The sequence below is a fragment of the Neofelis nebulosa genome, chromosome 7, assembly GCF_028018385.1.
Source record: "Neofelis nebulosa isolate mNeoNeb1 chromosome 7, mNeoNeb1.pri, whole genome shotgun sequence".
NCBI lineage: Eukaryota > Metazoa > Chordata > Mammalia > Carnivora > Felidae > Neofelis > Neofelis nebulosa.
In genome coordinates, this window is record NC_080788.1 from 713633 (window position 1) to 731278 (window position 17646).

General features: G+C 58.9%; 1 protein-coding gene across 2 annotated transcripts; it reads right to left on the bottom strand.

Annotated features, from left to right (window-relative positions):
• Window positions 1-664: 664 nt before the first annotated feature.
• DNAJA4 (DnaJ heat shock protein family (Hsp40) member A4) lies at window positions 665-15293 on the bottom strand. 2 transcript variants are annotated; one of them, XM_058736288.1, is made up of 8 exons: window positions 15093-15293; window positions 14332-14470; window positions 8915-9095; window positions 7247-7351; window positions 5856-6083; window positions 4780-5010; window positions 2513-2613; window positions 665-2405 (listed from the first exon to the last, which is right to left on the bottom strand). In XM_058736288.1, exons 1-8 carry the CDS (start codon window positions 15170-15172, stop codon window positions 2190-2192), a joined length of 1281 nt encoding a protein of 426 aa, XP_058592271.1. In that variant the 5' UTR covers window positions 15173-15293; the 3' UTR covers window positions 665-2189. The 2 variants fall into 2 exon arrangements, with proteins under 2 accessions (XP_058592271.1, XP_058592272.1); XM_058736289.1 differs by lacking the exons at window positions 8915-9095; window positions 15093-15293 and having other exon boundaries at window positions 14332-14441.
• Between the last annotated feature and the right edge of the window lie 2353 nt (window positions 15294-17646).

Genomic DNA, 17646 nt, shown 5'->3' on the forward strand with positions numbered 1-17646 from the left:
CAGTTTAGAGGCACAGGCTCCCTCCTCCAGGGTGCCGAGTCACACAGAAGCAGTTTGATAAAACTGATCGGTTTCAGAACGGGGTCCTGAAGAGTTAGGATATTTGGCCGGGTGAGAATGTTGAGTCCTACCTTCCTGGGCATCTACTTGGTGTTTTGAAAACGTCCGCTGCTGCACTGTGCACTGTGTTAACTTTAGAGAGGCTGCCTTGACAGCGTCTGTGGGCTCCAGCCCTGCCTCGGTTTCCCCGGAGGACCAGTACTTCGGTTCTCTCAGCAGCCACTTGAACTTGGTTGGCATGGAAATGGCTAGCACTCTGAAGCTTGCTACTGTTTATTAAGAACCTCGTGTGCCTGTAAGTCCGGTCGTGGCTTTTTCCCAAACCCCCATCACCTCCTCTCCTGCCTCTCGACGTTGGTCACCCTCCTGTAACCACAGAGCCCTTGATGTTTCCTCTGCCTGTAGCGCCCCCGCCCCCCACACCCACGGGGGGCGCTTTTATGGCTGCCCCCTCCTTTCCACAGCCGTCGCCCATAGCTGATGCTTGCCCTTCTCACTCCAATTACAAGCTCCAGGACAGTGGAGGCCGACCCGTCAGATCTCCATGTGAGGCTCTTAACACCCCTCGTTTGAGCTCGAGATCATTTAAAAAACCAGAAGCGTCTCTCATACCAGCTCAGTTTTAATTGTAAAGTGACAACTGTACAGGTGGAGTACGTTTTAAGCAACACCTTCCAGATCCCACTGACGCGCCGAGGAAGGGGCTGGACGTAGTTGTGCCCCATCAACAGCAGTTCTCGATGGCAGGGGGAGTCACAGCACAGAGACAACACCCTGGAACCGTGGTCCATTTGTGAATGGATTTCCGCACAGGCTGAGTTGGAAAAGGAGGCTTTAGGTCTGTCCTGACCAGTGGTCAAAGCAGGCCTGGGGTGAGGGGGGCTCGCTCTCTCCTTATTTTGAGCAAGTTATGCCCAACACCCCCGCCGCCCCCCCCCCCCCCCGCCCCCCAGCCAGCAATGCCTGGTCCCCCCAGCCGCTCGCCCTGACTGCCGCAGGCCTCCTGTGCCCTTCGACCCTGCTGGGGGCGGCCCCGGGTCTGCGGCGAACTCCGCTTCTGCCGAACCAAGGAGGGTGGACCATACAAGCGGCCTCGGCTTTAGCCCGCCCAGCAGCATAGGGAGCAGTTTCTCCTGACCGCCATGGAAGGACCGGGCCAGGAACAGCTAGAGCCTGAGGCAACCCTAAACATGAGCTGCGGTCGGCCTGCTGGGAGTGAAGCAATAGCTGTTGTCCCTCGGAGCAGGCCAGCATTTACAGCGGTGGCCCATGCCGCAGGCACGGCAGAGCCCGTCCACGCGCTTCTCGCCAAAGCAGCATCACGGGAGCAGGAAGCCCTCCGCCACGCAGCCGACAAGAGCAGGGAGCCGGGTCTGGGAAGAGGCGACCGGGCCGTGGCGCCCAGGCCGGCCCACCAGGCTTCCCCCACCGCTGCTGCCGGAGGATGTGGGGCCCTCGGGAGGGCTTCCTTCTCTTTACAGAAAGCACTTTGGTGGGAGCATAGCAAAGACGGTCAACAAAAAATCATTAAAACCACAGAGAACAAGGTGTGGGGTCACAAGCAAACAGCTATGGTGGTGTTTCATTTGGAACACGGACCCCACAAGGCCAGGAAGCTTCCAGGAGAGACGGCCATACTCGCACCCCATTCCAGCCACGGGACAGTAGCCACCACGCTGGCCCCACAGCCCACGCGGCGTGAGCCCGGCCCGAGAGCCCAGTCCAGCCCACGGACGTGCCTTTGTTCTTGAGGGCCCTCAAGAATCTAGATCTGGAGATGTCACAGGGGCAGCCCCAGACGAGGCCCCTGGTGCCTGCCCTGCGAGGGGGGCCGGGCGCCGGCACCGGGGCAAGGCCCCCAGAAGCACAAAGTGTCAGTGCGGCCAACCGGCATCTCAAAAGTCTCCTGAAAATGGAAATGAACAGATCCCGTATGCAGACCAGAGGTAATTCACACTCAGAACATTTAAATATAAATTAAGCTATAACTTAAGTTACAACCGAAAGAACAACAGAACCAAGACGACACTCGGCAGCTGAGGATGCTGGACACACACACGGACACGCCACACACGGGGCCGGGAGGTGATGCCGTTTTCATTGTGCCAACTTTACACTCAGGGCGCCGCTCACGCCGTCTGGCACTGCACCCCGGCCCGCGGCCCGTCGTCGTCGTCCTCGTAGGCCTCCCTGTGCTGGCGCCAGCCCTGCTCGCTGGGGTCGAACTCCTTCAGCTCCACCTGGTCCATGTCGTCCGTGACCCTCACCTTGTGTCGAGGGGGCAGGAGGGCCTCCAGCTGGGGGAGCTTGTCGGGAGGCAGCCAGTGTTTCTCGGGGAAGGTGACCTGTAGAGGGGAGGCCGGAGGGAGCGGCGCTGGTTCCCACCCGGCTCCCCCCCCCCCCCCCCCCCCAACACCTCCAGGACAGGCCCGGAGGACAGGCGGGAACTTACCAAGAACTGGATGATCAGAGTCCCCTTCTCCAGGGGCGCTTTGTAGATCGGCATCCCCTCGTCGTGCACACACTTCAGGTCCCCGTGCTTTATCACCTCCCCTGCCGCACAAAAGGCTCCATTAGGAAGCAGGAAGACGGGGGTGGCCTGGTGGTGGGGGCTAGCACCCTGGCGGCACTACAGCCTCGCGGCACCCCCCCCCCCACCCCGTCATAAGGGGTCAGTTTAAAAGTGAAGCGGGAGCCAGAACACCCAAGTCTGAGGGGGCACCTGTGTCTGCAGCCCGACCCGCCCACCTGCCTCTGGGGTCTCACGGCTACTTTTCCAGAAGGCACCGCGGGCGTTGAGGCCCCCTGAGCCTTGCGCGGCATCTCCCGCCTGATGCGAAGGAAGGAAGGAAGGAGCCGGGTCCCCACAGAAGCGAGCTCCTCGGCTCAGTAACACAAATGCACAAACAAGGAGTAACGGGGGCGGAGGAGACGCCAAACGCTGTCAGCCCGAGGAGGCAGCGCGCAGCGTGTCGCGGACCCCTCTGGGCCCTCCTGCGCGGGGCCTCCCATGGGCTTGTCTGGTGGCAAGTTCTTCTGTCTCCACTCCTCCCCTCTCGCTTCCGCCTCTAACTGGGGGCCGGGAAGCCACACACGGGAGGAGGCAGACAGAGGACAAGTGGGCCGCTCCTGGGGCACCTTCCTCGCGGATCCTAGCGTCTGCACTCCGGCAACAGGAGGAGGAGAAAGCAGCGAAGCCACAGGAAATAAGCCCGAACAAGGAGAGACGGTAAAAGAAAAAAGGACAGGACGCAGAAAAGAAGAAACATGCAAAAAGAAATAAGGGAAGTCTCTAGCAGATGGCTCTCCGGAGCCCCGGCCCTTCCTTGTAACTAAGCAAGGTGGCGGGGGTGGGGGGAGTCTTCCCTGGGCCTGGTCCCATGTCACCCACCCCCGACCCTGTGGCCCAGGACGAGCTTTCCCGGAGGTGACACAGCCACCAGCCCAGCAGCACCGCCATCAGCTGGGGGCCCTGTGAGCAGGTCATGAACCCGCACCTGCTCACCGCTGCTAGCCGGGGGCCCTGGGAGCCTCAGCCTCCCCGCCAAGCCAAGCCAGGGGGAACGCGACCTGGGGAGGAGTCGCAAGTGTCACCTTACGCCGTGGGGCTTGATTATGTGCAGACACACACACAACAAACGATCAAACGGTCAAATGCTAACAATGGGCAAATCACGTAGGGGGTCCTTGTACTGTTTTTACTCTTACGACTTGTGGTTGGTTTGAAATTGTTTCCAAACACAAAGTTCAGAAAGAAAAAACTCTGGTGAAGGCTTGGCTATCTGATTCCATACGCTTCTATGACAGAAGGGGGACGCAGAGCAGGAGGAGGAAAGCGACAGAAACAGAACAAGGCCACAGAGGGAAGCGAGCGAGAGCCGGCAGAGGGGAGACCGGCAGGGAGCTCTGGGGTCCACTCTCTACGCCGCACCTTAGGGTCTCAGTGTCGGCTGCCACCGCCCTTGGACAGGCGGGTCCCAGCCCAGCCCCAGCCTGGCCCTGCAGCCCTAAACCCCAGATGCCGCTCTGCTCACGGCCCGAGAGGGGGTGGAGGGAGCCTGGGTGTGTTGGCCACACCTGTGCACACGTGCTCTGACACGGATGGTCCCCGGCCCAGCCCCTCCCCTGCCGTCCTCCCATGGCCCTTCCTGCAAGGCGCCCTGCTGCCCACACGGATGTGGCCCAGAGGAGCCTGCTGTCTATATGCGAGCTGGGGGCCCGGGCCCTGCAGGACCCTCGTGGTCCCGTGGTCCTGGGAGGGCCCCCTGTGTGTGCAGACGGGCAGGTCTGTGGGAGCATCCGTGGCTAAGCTGACAGGCAACGTCTTTTTCTCGGGAAATTTCTACTTTAAAACGTCTCCCACGTGTAGTCAACAGTGCGGCGGCTATGGGGACACGTGATGAGCCAGCCACAGCATGTTATCAGCTGTTTTCTTACCAAACTAATTTTTAAAAGCTTAAGTTGGCAGGTCCCAGTTACAGTGCTGGACCTCAAGATTCCTGTTTGAGGCTCCTCCCCCCGACTCTTTCCTTCTAGGGGAGTATTTTAAAAATTCACAAAATTCCCAAGTCGTTGGCGGGAACTTTGACCTTAGGGAAAATGAAGTCACGCTAACTTGCGTGACGGAAGTCCCCCACCCCCAGCGTGAAGCCAGGCTAGCAGCCAGCAATGTCATACGCAGTCAGCACAGCAGGGACGGACACACCTCCGAAACATTACCTGCCTTGGACGTAATAACGAGCACGCGATCGTCCAGCGTTTTTATCATCTTCTTGAAGCCACAGAGGGCTTCAGAAAGCTGAATTTTCATTTTCATGATCAAGTCGTGGCCTCGCCTCTGAAAGACACTATGATCCTTCTGATCAAGCACAATTATGACATCGCCAGGCTCCAGCTCAGGCTCCTGATCTCCTTCTCCATGAAACAGTATCTTTTGACCGTCTTTCATACCTGTGAGACATCATCCTTACTGATTAGCACTTCTCTTAAAAACATGCTTCCTACAGAGCTGTGAAGGTGGCACAGAGTCCTCTGGGGGTTTTACTCAACAAACCTCCCAACTTGGACCCGCCCCCCACCCCACCACATGGCGCAGCGGGAATGCCCTCCACCACCGCGCACACGCGGTCTTCTCGCTGCACGCGTGGGGCGCGGCTCTGGGGCTGCGTGCACATGGACACAGGGTTCAGGATGCTTAAACAGAAGTCCTTTAAGAACATCTGTCAGTCTGGGTATTGAGTTGTGCACTTTGGTCTCATCTCTCATGTAGCATATATTCACCAGATTAGGAATCCACAGAATAATCCACGGAGAACCGCTAACCATGAAAAAGGCCTTCTAACGATGGCGCAGGCACAACAGACGGCAGGGGAAGGCGGGGGCGAGGAGGATCCGAGGCAGCAGAGGGACATGTGCAGAAGGAGCAAGCGGCCCCACGCGCACGAGCTCTGTGGCCCACGTTCGCCAGGATCCTCCCAGTGACTCTAAAGGAATCACTAGAGGACGGTGGGAGGACAACTGACCAAAATCAAGGTCCAGTGACTCTCAGAGCGCTGGAAAGCCCTAGAGAGGGGGTTGTTTTGGTCTCGAGGGAGCAGACCTCAGCAAGCAAACAGGCAGGTGAAGGGGACGGCGGGGGGACGTGGGGGGACGAGCAGGGGCAAGAGGGTTCCGGGCACATCAGGGGCCACTCGAGTATCTGCAGCATCACAGACCTCCCTTCCCGACGCCAGCACGCGCCCGCGGTCGGCACCGAGAAGCACCTCCAGCCGGCGAGCGGCGCTGGGCGGCCTCACCTTTTTCAACGTGTACCTCGATGATCTTCTTCTCACGGGTCACCTTGGCGCCACCGCAGATCTCACAGCGGTCCCTGGGGCTGATGCGCTCGCCCTGGCCCTTGCACTCGACGCACACGGTCTGGATCTGCTGCACCACGCCCGGCCCGACCTGCTGGATGTGCACCTGCATCCCACGGCCCTTGCACAGGGGACACTTCTCCACAGAGCCCTTCTTCCCGCCAACACCTGGGGGGGGGCAGGAAGCAGAGCTGGGCACCAGGGCACGGGGGACACGGGGGGACTGGACTGTTTACAGTCACGGAGAGCAATGCGGGAAAGTCTGGGTGATTCTAACCGAGCGGGTAGCATCCAGACATAAACGTGGGGTCGCAAAGGTTCGCGGTCCCGGCCACACCAAGCCAATTCATCCCTCGGGCTTCCTCAGCCGTGTCTTCTTCTGCCCCTGCCCACAGGTGGCCGAGTGGTCCCGGCTGCGAGAACTGGAGGGGTGGCTCCCCAGCTCGGCCGACTCAGGACAACGTGCGTCCGAGGTCACCAGATACTATTTTTCTTGAAAAATCCTGTTTTTAAAACTTGTGTTCGTGGGGCGCCTGGGTGGCTCAATGGGTTGAGCGTCCGACTTCAGTTCAGGTCATGGTCTCACGGTTCGTGAGTTCGAGCCCCGTATCGGGCTCTGTGCTGACAGCCGGGAGCCTGGAGCCTGCTTCGGACTCTCTGTCTCCTCCTCTCTCTGCCCCTCCCCTGCTCCCGCTCTCTCGCTCTCAAAAATAAACATTAAAAAATAAAAAAAATAAAAAAACAACTCAAGATGCGGTGAACTATGCCCAGCTGCCTGGTTTTACAAAGCTTCACTGGAACACGGGCACGTCTGCTCATTTATGCCAACGGCTGCTGGCGCACTGAGAGTTGAATGGTCCCCAGAGACCATGCGGCCCACAAGCCTGAAACACTTACTATCTAGCCCTTTACAGAAAAAGTTTGCTGACCCCTAAGTTAGGTGAATCATCTTGACTTTAAATTTTTTTTTTTTTTTTTTTTTTTTTTTTTTAATTAGCCTCCACACTCAGCATGGAGCCCAGCTCAGGGCTTGGACTCAACCCCGAGATCAAGACCCAGGCTGACGTCAAGCTTCGAATGCTTAGCCGACTGAACTACCCAGGCACCCAACTTTTAAATTTTTTAAATTAACATGTTAAAAAAAAAAGTCACTCCATATAAAAAGTGTACAGGGCAGAGTAACACAGATTTGGCCCTTAGGCTACCACTTTGCAATCTGTTTGACCCTTATGTTTGAAAAAATCAAGTGTTTTCCTCTGAACTGTAAACCAGAACTGTTTCGTCCTCTAAGGGATCAGACCTATGTGATTCATTCAAACGTTAATTTTTACCTTCACATTTTTCACAAATTACGTTTTTCTGGAGGGCCAGCTTCTTTGTGACTCCGTTATATAAATCCTCGAGAGTTACAGACAGCTGATGTACAACATTCTTGCCTTAGGAGAGGGAGAAAGAACACCTGGGAATATGGTATTAAACGTGCCCACGGGACCCCCGATGCGGGCACCTCCAGAGCCCAGAGCCACACCCATCACTCATTCTCTCGGTGCTCCCATCTCACCGGCCCACCCTCCGGGCCTCTGCCAGCCAGAACCAATTCTGGCCAGTGATTGATAGATGTGGACAAAACGATTTCCCGTCTTTGTTTTCTCAGCAACCCCCTGAGGACGGAGCGATCACTGGGGGACCCGGCCTGGGGTCGCTGCTGTTCCCCACGACAGGGCCCCTCCTGCATAGGAGAGGCAGGACCAGCAGTCTAGGCACTTTAACTGGAATTCTACTCTCCCCCGAAGGTAATGCTCTCTACTCTTTGAGCCCTTCTGTCATCTGTGGCCAAGTGGGAACTCTCCCCTGCATCTTTGGGGTGGGAGTCTATGGTGACTCACAGGGTCGGAACCTCTCCCCCACCGTGGGACCCTCACGCTCCCCAAGACAAGACCCCTGCTCCCCTGCTGCCCGTGGGACCCTCACAATCCCCAAGACAAGCTGCCGTTTCCTGGCCGTCAACTTTGAGACACAACTTGATTCAGGGCGTGAAGTGGTTCATCTCGGGGCAGTGAGGGCACCCACGGTTTTAATCGTGTCCATAATGTCACTGACGGGAGCAGCTACACACCCAGACCACGGGGGGAGACTTTCCTAACCTCCGCGTGATTTTCGGCTCCCTGTGTTCAAGACTTGACAGCCAAGCTTCTGAAGCTCAGGGTCTGTCATAATGTAAAAACAAAACCCCCTTATTCCCCCAGGGCCTCTTGCCGACCCAAACCATCCCTCTTAAACTCCAAGGCAGAGCTTGCTTCTTCCGATTTTACCCAGGATTTTAACAAGCTTGGCTATCTATCTGGTTTCAGGGTCCAAAGCAGATTATCGACAGGGAACCAGAAGGGGGAAGGGGCAATTCGAGACCACGGCTAACAGAGGCGGCAGAGGACACAGCCTGGTGGGAGGGACGAGGTGGAAAAGCAAATCCCAGAATCAGAAACAGCAGCCTGGGGCCACTCAGCCAAGGCCGGTCCCTCCTGCAGCCCCCGGGGATGAAGCCGCTAACCCACAACACGTTCCAGAGAGAAGGGGGTGAATCGTGTCACCTGGAAAATTGGAGCGGGCTGAGAAAACAAGGCCACACTGCAGAGTGCCAGCCACACAGAGCGCAGGGCCCCTGGCCAGACAGGGGGCAGAGACAGCAGGTGCCATTATGTCCCTCAGGGCACTCAGAGGCCTGACCCCAAGGACAGAGAAGCAGAGGGCAAGATGAACCTCCTTCCTGGCCGCCAGTGCACTTGCTCCCTTTCAGGTCGTGTCTGGAGGGTGTCAGGTCAGTGGTACGTGTGCTGAGACGTTCCAGGTGCCTGGATACCCGCTAAGGGGTGAACCATTTAAAGCTAGCGACCCCCAAACATGATGTGTGTGCCCTGTTAAGGCATAACCCGTCTTGATTCCATTAACACGTATGATCTGAAAACTATAAAATTTGCCGAACGTCTTCAACAAGTATTTACCTCTTCTCTCTCTTGCCATCCGTCCCCCGCCACCAAAGAACATGTCAAATATGTCCATGGGTGACGAGAAGCTGGGGCTGCCCGAGCCTCCTTCCTTAATCGCCTGTTCACCACCCTGGTCATAAATGTCCCTTTTCTTTGGATCCGAAAGCACTTCATATGCCTGGGATATGAGCTTAAACTTTAAGATGAAACGAGAGACAGACAGACAGAGAGAGAGAGAGAGAGAGAGAGAGAGAGAGAGAGAGAGAGAGAGAGAGAGAGATTACAATGAGAGGAGGTTTGAGGACTTTGTGAGGCACACCCACCATCACAGACTTCACGGCAGACACATTCTGCACCTGGTCCCCTGACGCCAGCAGCCTGCGCCCTCCGGAACCTGGCTTCTCCAGGAAACGGGGCCAACCGAGTGAGGGGCTGGTGGCAGGGCCTCTCGGGAGAGCGAGGGGAGCTCCTCCAGCCTCAGCCGCCCGGGGCTCCACCTACCACCAGATAGCACCCCGGCCCCCGACCCCCCGGCCCCCAGGTGCAGCCGCCTCCCAGCTCAGGAGCAGCTTCCCTGCTTCCCTAGCACGAAACTCAGTTACAGACGTCCGTGCGTGCACCCGTCCCCACGCGCAGCTGTCCCCACACGTACCTGTCCCCATGCATCTGTCCTCCTGACCTTGCCCTCGGGCTCCCCATCTCGCCTCCCGCCAGCACCAAAACCTCTCTCCTCACATCTCATCTGCCTCCCAATGTTTACATCCAAGGCCCCAAAGTGGACGAAACACCCCACGTGTCGCCTTCCTGCCGAAACTGTGTCACTGGCAACCAGTTATTAAAAAAAATGTCAGAAAACCCCAACTGAAAGACATTCTAGAAAACTAAATGCACTGTGACCCTGGACTGGGGAACGATGGCTAGAGAAGACACTGGGACAAGTGGAGACATGTGAATTTGTTCCTCGGGGGAGAGGCGTACGGCTGATCCGTGCGGGGATGTGGGTTTTCCTCGGCGAGACCTGCCAAGTTTCTGGGCCGAGAGCTCACGCTGGCTGCAGCTTCGGGTAACCGTAAAGAGACAGGTAGAGCAGACACAGTGACATGTTTACAGTGCGAGAAGCTGGTGAAGGAAACGCGCGTGTTCACACTCCTACCTCCATCTTTCCGTCCGTGTGTGCAAGCTTTCAACATAAAATTAGGACAATATAAAGTATCTCCAGGGCATCCGTGCTCGCCACACCCCAGGCCCGCTCCGCAGAGGCGACCGCCGCGACCTCACCCGTGTCCCGCCTCTCGTGCTCATGCCAGCTGCCGGCGCCCCAGTGAGTCGGCCCCGGCCACAGGGCGCCAAGGCCAGACCGCACGTATCCTCCAACTGAACCCCCACTGCAGCTGGGACAGCTTCGTCCCCTGCTGGGACCCAGAGGGACGCGTGGCGTGTGGCAGGCACTTGGTACTCGTTAGATGCACGGCTTGATTCTGGTGGGGCTTCAGAAATGCACACAGGACGTGGGGTCCCGGCCCTCCAGGGGCACTCCCCGGTCTGAGACAAGGCTCTACGTGAATATCCCGTAAGGCAGCTGCCTCCATAAAACACACAGAAAAGAAAACGTGCTATGAAGCCACAAACACGGGGGCGCCCGGGGGGCTCGGCCGGTCGAGTGTCGGACTCGATTTCGGCTCAGGTCACGATCTCACGGTTCGTGGGTTCGACCCCGAGTCGGGCTCTGTGCTGACAGCGCGCAGCCTGCCTGGGACTCTCGCTCTCTCTGCCCCCGCCCTGCTTGCACATGAGTGTGTGTGCACCTTCTCTCTCTAAATAAACTTAAAATACACACGCCTGTAAATCTGATAGAAGTACTACATTTCCTCTTGTGTTACAGATGCCGGGTAGAGATCTAACATGTACCTAATCAACAAATGACAGCTAGTAACTAGGTAATTTTAAAAATTAAGTCTTCAAGGGACATCAGATCCTACTCCAGGCAGCCAGACCTTCTGCTAAGTTAATTCTCCGCATTTCTGCAAAGCAGCAGGCACCAGTCACGACCACCGCTCTGCACAGCAGAGTGTGGGGATTAGGTGCCCGGGACGTTAGCTCTGACAGCAGGGAGACCAGGTGTCCCCCCCGACCCGAGTTCCTGGGCCTGTGTGTCAGGGACTAGGTATGCTCCCTGAGAATTTCCACAGGAAGCACTCACCAAATATCCTGGATGCCTGAAAGGCACCCGGACTTAACTGACCCCATGATTAGTCTGAGGAAGCAGAAGCGACGGCCTGTCCGGGAGGCCGTGTCCCACGTGGGAGGGGGCTCCCACTTCTACCAGCCCGTCACCCCCCCCACCCCCCCCGAGCTGCAGCACTCTAGACCCCAGTTCAGGTTCGCCTCACCACTGGACACTCGGGCTCCGACCGGCTCACCTTTCAGTCTGCGATCATTCGCCACCCACCTTAACGAGATTACGGTGCAGTGAGGAAAAAACGGCTCTGGAATGATGTCTCAACTTGGAAAAGTACTTTTGATAAAATACCATGTAGCGAGGAAAAAATGTACCAGGATGACCACGTCTGATCCCCCCGGAAAGAGCTGCCTGCAAAGAGGCACCGTCACGGCAGTTAGGGTGACGTGTACTAGGTGGTTTTTCTCTACATTCTGGTATTTCCTGTACTGTTATGCTGTCTTTTATGATTTTTCAACTTGAAAATCTACGATCCAAACTAAAATTTACGGTGCAACGGGCCAAAAGACGGGATGCATCTCAAGCTGATCAGGGTAGCAGTCCAGACGCCCCCAGCTCTGCCCGAGAGGGACTGGCTTACTGGTCCCGCCAGAAGGGCCCATGGAAAGCTGGCGGGACGAGGGGACTAGACTCCACAGGGCACCTGACGACAAACACGGCCGCCCGGTGCTTAGCAACACAGGACAACAGGGCCCAAAACAAAGGCCAACGGCCATCTTAGCGGTCTCCCTGCAGGGCGGAAAGACCGGCTTCATCTATTTTTCAAGAGACATTAATAATACAGCGACAAACCTGGGAAGAAAATAAAGACTCTACCTGTGACAAATCAAGTAGGTGAGAACTGCACACAGACTTGAGCAGACAACACAAGGTCTACACAGTGTGCCCAGCACACAAGAGGCCCAGGAAGGAAGCATCTGGTGAAGAATGAGTGAGTCTAGGGAACCCTATGGCACAGAGTTTCTATGAATTGTGTCCAGTCTCCTCGCCCCCTGTGATCTCCGACCCAATTTTCACGGAGCGCCCGATGCCCCCTCCACTGCAAAACCTTCCCTCCGGAACCGCCCCCTACAGGGCATGCACACCCCCCCCTCCCCCATCCACCCACAGCCAGACACCGGGCCCGTGACTGTGCAATGGCGAGCACAGGTACAGGAGACCAGCCCGGTGACTCGGAGTTTGGGTCAGAGGCAGCCCACCAGAGCTTCAGCCAACAACCAAACTGAACGGTTGTATCCCCATATCCCCCTCATGGAAGGCGGGGACGGGGGACATCACGGAACCCCTGCTCCAGACAGAGAGGAACGTACCAGACTTCACCATCAAGAGACTCATTTATGGGACACCCATGTGGTGCCTGAAAATAAGCTGTGGGACGGGTTTCTACAGGACAATGCCTACGGGAACGTGGGACAGCTCGGGTCCAGTTTAAAACAGCTTCGGGACAGCAATGGCACAGTCGGTCCAGCTGTGCGCACACGGTCATGAACTCACTCCTGGAAAGTGCCAGGAGACCTGACCTGAAACTGGGGTCAGGAGGCTTTCCCCCAGGCTGCCTCTAGCCAGCCTCTGAAACATCGAGTGAGAAGCCCGGCTACGCTCTCATTAAGGGAGAGTCTCAGAAACGGGCCACGGCAAACTTGGGAGCACGTCTATGAGACACCAACGCCGTGCAGAAAGCCGGTGACTTTCAAAGCTACAGTAAGCCATCTAAATATAGAGGAAAGAATTCGAGTGAGTGACAAGACAAAACGGTCTTGCAGGAAAGCATGTTAAGCTTGTGACAGCCACATTCGGCACATGTGGCTAAATATAAATATTCTATCACTGTTGCCACCGGCCAACCTTCCTGAAGGAGCCTCCTCCAGCACGGGGCAGTGAACACAGGCGGGCACTCACACTAGCCATGGTGCCACAGGTCCAAGTGCTGGATGGGTGTCTGCGGCCTCAAGGGTGACAGGCCGTGCTGCCAGCGACTACAAAAGTCCACCTCCCCAACGTCATCGGACACAAAGTTTCATAAGAAAGTGGCAGAAAGTGGAGGGAGGAGTGGACAGGCCAACAGACTGTCCCAAGGATCCACACGTGGTCCTTCCAGTCCCCGGTCAGGTGCATAGTGAGCCCAAGGAGGCCAGCTCTGTTCCCAGGAACAGCAAACAGTTGAATTCAAGTGCCTATTCTAGAATTCTCCAGCCTATTATCGATACTTGGAATCAACTGTGGGTCATCTGTCACAGAAAACCTGGAATATTCCCACAAAATGATGTATCTGGGCAGAGATCTCTCCGTTTCTGCTTAATAGATGTGATTATTCAATGCCTGACAGGAGATAGACACACAGACCAAATCTGGCCAGCGGTTCAGCTGACTGACAACCGGGTTTGTCTCAGGTCCTAGCGAGAAACTCACCCCTGGGGTTTGTGCGTCAAGGGATGAGCACGCAACAGTTCAACCCAGTTGCTCCTGGCGAGCGCACAAACTTCTGGTGCCGTGTGCCTCAGTTCACTGGGTTGCTGGCTGCCCTTCTGCAGAACTTCCCTCCAGCGGTGTGCCCACCAGGCTTCCCTGCCACCAACCCTGACCCCAGCCCAGCCACAGCCTGGGCCCCCGCCCCCTATGCGCGGCAGGACCCCAGCTCCAGCCCCTGAGCCCCAACCCCGACTCCAGCCTCCACAGCAGCCCGCAGCCCGTGGCCAGGTGCCTGTCCCCAACCCCAGCCCAGGGCCCTAGCAACCTGTCCCGGACCCCAGCCCCCCTCCCCCCATGGCCTGTCGCCGAGCCCGCCCCCACCCCCGCCATACCCCGGGCCCCAGCCACCTATGCCCGCCCCGACCCCAGCCCCTGGGCCCCAACCCCAGTCCGGGACCCCACCGCCTGTCCCCGACCCCGGCCCCAGCCTCGATGCAGCCTTAGTCCTGCACCCGACCCGACCCGACCCCGACGGAAGCCCAGGCCCGCCGCAGCTCGGACCCCGGCCGCCTATCCCCGGCCCTGACCGCGGCCCCAGCCCCAGCCCCAGCCCCAGCCCCCGGCCCCCGACCCGGCCCCCAGCCCCCGGCCCCCAGCCCCGGCCCCCAACCCCAGCCCCCGGACCCCGACCCCAGCCCCTGCCCCGGCCCACAACCCCAGCCCCCGGACCCTGACCCGGCCCCGCCGACGACCGCCGCCAGTGCCCGGCCCCAGCCCGCCGCACCTTCTCGCCCTCATCCGGGTTCTTGTCCGGGTGGTACTTGAGCGCCAGCTTCCGGTAGGCCTTCTTGATCTCCTCCGGGGACGCGCTGGGCTTCACCCCCAGGATGTCGTAGTACTGGGTCTCCTTCACCATCTTGGCTCTGCGGGCGGGGCGGGGCGGGCGAGGCCGGTCAGCGCCCCCCGGACGACCCGCCGCCCGCCCGCGCGTCCCGCTCCGGCTCCCGCTCCCGCTCCCGCTCCGGCTCCCGCCGCCGCTGCCGCCGCCGCCGCCCTGGGCTCCCGCCGCCCGCCGCCCGGGGCCGCCGCACTCGGCCTCCGGCGCCTCCGCCGCGGGTTTTATTCGGCGCCGGCGGAAGGTTCCGCGAGGAGACGGTGACGCCACAAAGGCCCAGAACCTTCGCGGAGGTTCCGGCGGCGCCCGGGCGGGCGGGGCAGCGGGTGCGCGGCCGGGACCCCGACCCCGACTCCGACCCCCGACGGCCGACTCACTGGGGCTCTGCCACCGCGCCCGGCTCGCCCCGCCCCCGAAGCCCTCGGCTCGCCTGGAGCTGGACGCCGGATCCCCGACGTCCGACTCACCCGGTGCTCAGTGCCCGCGCCCGGCTCGTTCGGCCCCTGACCCCCGACGTCTGTGTCACCCAGCCTCCGGCTGCGGATCCCCCGCTCACCCGGAGCTGGACTGGACACCTGACTCCCGACGCCCCCCGCCCCGGGCTCGCCCTGCCCCACCCCACCCCACCCCGCGAGACCCCGCCGGCCCACCTGCTGTTCTGGGCGGTCCGCTCGTCCGGCTGCCCGTCCGACTCCCTGGGACGCCAGCTCTGATCGCCGCCCCGGGCCATGTCTGGGGGCTGGGAAGGGGGCTTGGGCGTCCGGGGCCGCCGCCTTGCCCTGCGGAAGACCAGACAGCCCGAGGGGTCGCGCCGGCGGGAACCGTGCCCCGAGGGGTGGGACTGAGCCAGCTTCGTCCCGGCTCCGCGCCCTGCCGCGCCCAGGGGTGTGGCCGCCCTCTGTGCGGTAATGGCAGGGGGGCGCGCAGCGGCCAGAGGTGGGCTGCGGCGTCTTTGAGGGGGTTAGAGCGGACTGGGGTCCGCCGCCGTGGGGGGGTGGGGTGCAGTTCCCGAGACCCTACGGCTGCCGGCACCCCCCCCCCCCCTCCGTGGGGCATTTGCAAGGCAGGGGCGAGCGTGAGGCCTGACGGATATGTGTGGTGCTGCTTTGCTGGCCCCAGCTGTGCACCGTGGCCTCCCCACTGCGCACACCTGGGAACTCCTGAAATCCTCCAAGGCCGAGCAGTGACACCCCTCAGGTGTGAGTAACCACGTTTCCAGGTCTCCCAAGAGAGGGCAGTGTCTTGCATCCACTAAGGCCGGACTGCTCAGGGACCCAGTGTTGTGCACGTTGGGGGTGGGGGTGGCCCTGGAGCCTGTGTCCGGCCCCTCACGGGGCTCGGTGGCCCAGGGCCCTGTGTGGAAGGGTACAGTAACAAGTCTCTGTCTGACCTGCCCAGGCTGTGCCCAGCTCTCTGTAGGCGCCTGGTAGCCAGATGGCTACCCTCGGGCAGAAACAGGCCCAGAAGGAGGGCTATCCGAGAACTGCAGGCCTGCTCCAGCCGCCTTGGCTCCCACTGTGGAACACTCTGTCAGGGCAGGGAGGGCTCTCCTCTCTGGGGTCCCCTGGTCTTGTGTGGGGTCCTGTGGCTGAGGCAGGCCCTCTGCCCTCCTCCACGTGTTTGGTGGCGGAGTGGAATGACTTTTAACATGCAAGCGAAATTAAACTGTCGTCTCTGGTTTGGGAGACATTGCCTTTTCCTCTCAATTAGTCCCCTTTAGAGCAGTAACCTCCGGACGGAGAATGCGGAGCTGGAGGTCAGGGGGCCTGGCCCCCCAGCAGATGTTATTTGCGATGTGAAGCTTAGCCCCTCTCTGAGCTGGTTTGCGCATCCACAGGCCACGGTCATTGCCACCTGCTCGCCTGCCTTCCTCGCGGGGCTCTCCAGGGGTCAGATGGGATGATGACCGTGAAGGCTTCGAGCACAGTGGGTCTCGCTCCCAGCGGCTCTCACAAGGATCACGTGGGAGCTTCTGAAGATCCCTGCGTCCAGGCTGCACTGCGGACCAGTTCCATCAGAACTTTTAAGGCTCCCCAGGTGACTCCAGTGTGCCAGCAGAGCTGAGAGCCACTGCCCAGTGCCACATGCCTCCCAGACACGTACCCCGGACCAGCCAGGGTCACGTCATGATGGCCATATGCGGGAGGCCAGAGCCGCTGGAAATCGTGAGGCCTAAGTTCAGATCCCAGCTTTGTTACTTCTGGCTGCGTGATCTTGGGCAGGGGCGTCAACCTTTCCGAGCCTTAAATTCCTTGATTTTTTGGTGGGGATCGTTTTAAAAGTATCCGCCTCATAATTTTGTAAAGCACCTGGTACGTAGTTTCAACACGTTGATGCGTTTTGTTTTCCTTCTTCCTTTTGTCTACACGAAATCGGCCGACAAAGATTCTTTCCTTTACGGACTCTACCCAAGCTCTCTGAGCCCTCTTCGCAGCTGGGCCTCAACCTTGGCCTACAAAGACTTGAGTAAACACTAAGGCCGTATCCCTGAGATGACACTGACCCTCAAAGCGCCTGCGTGAGAGAGCTCAAGGCTGCCCAAACTTGTTACTGTTTATCCCCCCCCAACACCTGAGGGCAGGGCCTGCGTCTCCCAGTCTCCGAGGCGAGTAGGGTCCTCACTTCAGGAGCGGCCAGCCGGCAGATGCGGCCGGCCTGAGTGCGTCCACACTGGCCCTTTGTAAGGGCCTGCCCCCGCCCCCGCCCCCGCCCCCTCCCTCCCTCTGGAGCACCGGTCAGTTCTGCCTATTGCCGCGCCGTTAAAATCCGTACTCCTTTAAACAGGGTCTTTGTTTACCTTTGACAAAGCCTCTGATGAGATAGCAGGTTGTTTCCCGCAGTTAGTCATGGGAGGATTTGAGACTTTTATTTACACGTTTATTTATCGGTTACGCTTTTATTTTCACGGTTACTTTTATCACAGCATCTGTTGTGAGTGACGTTGGTTTTCCAGTCGCAGTAAGCAACTTAAAGTTTCCTTTACGTTTAGATTAAAAAAAAAAAAAGAGTAAGGACTTCTTGTACATCTATGAGATTACAGGTGGCGTTTGATTGACTGAAATTTGGGAAACGCGGATCCAATTCCACACCTCCTCTTACAGCCAAGGAGACTTTTAGATGGAGAGGCGACAGTGAGAGGCACAGAACGGGCCTTGCCCCCGACTCACAGTGCCGGGCTCCCCTCGTGGCCCAGGTGGGAGAAGA

Excerpts from the sequence above, each read along its gene's own strand:
- DNAJA4 (XM_058736288.1), bottom strand. The coding sequence starts at position 15,172 with ATGGCCCGGGGCGGCGATCAGAGCTGGCGTCCCAGGGAGTCGGACGGG. Across the intron at positions 7,352-8,914 it reads GATGGCAAGAGAGAGAAGAG|GCAAGAATGTTGTACATCAG; the intron begins GTAAATACTTGT and ends CCCTCTCCTAAG. Across the intron at positions 6,084-7,246 it reads AATTTGTGAAAAATGTGAAG|GTGTTGGCGGGAAGAAGGGC; the intron begins GTAAAAATTAAC and ends GCCCCCCCCCAG.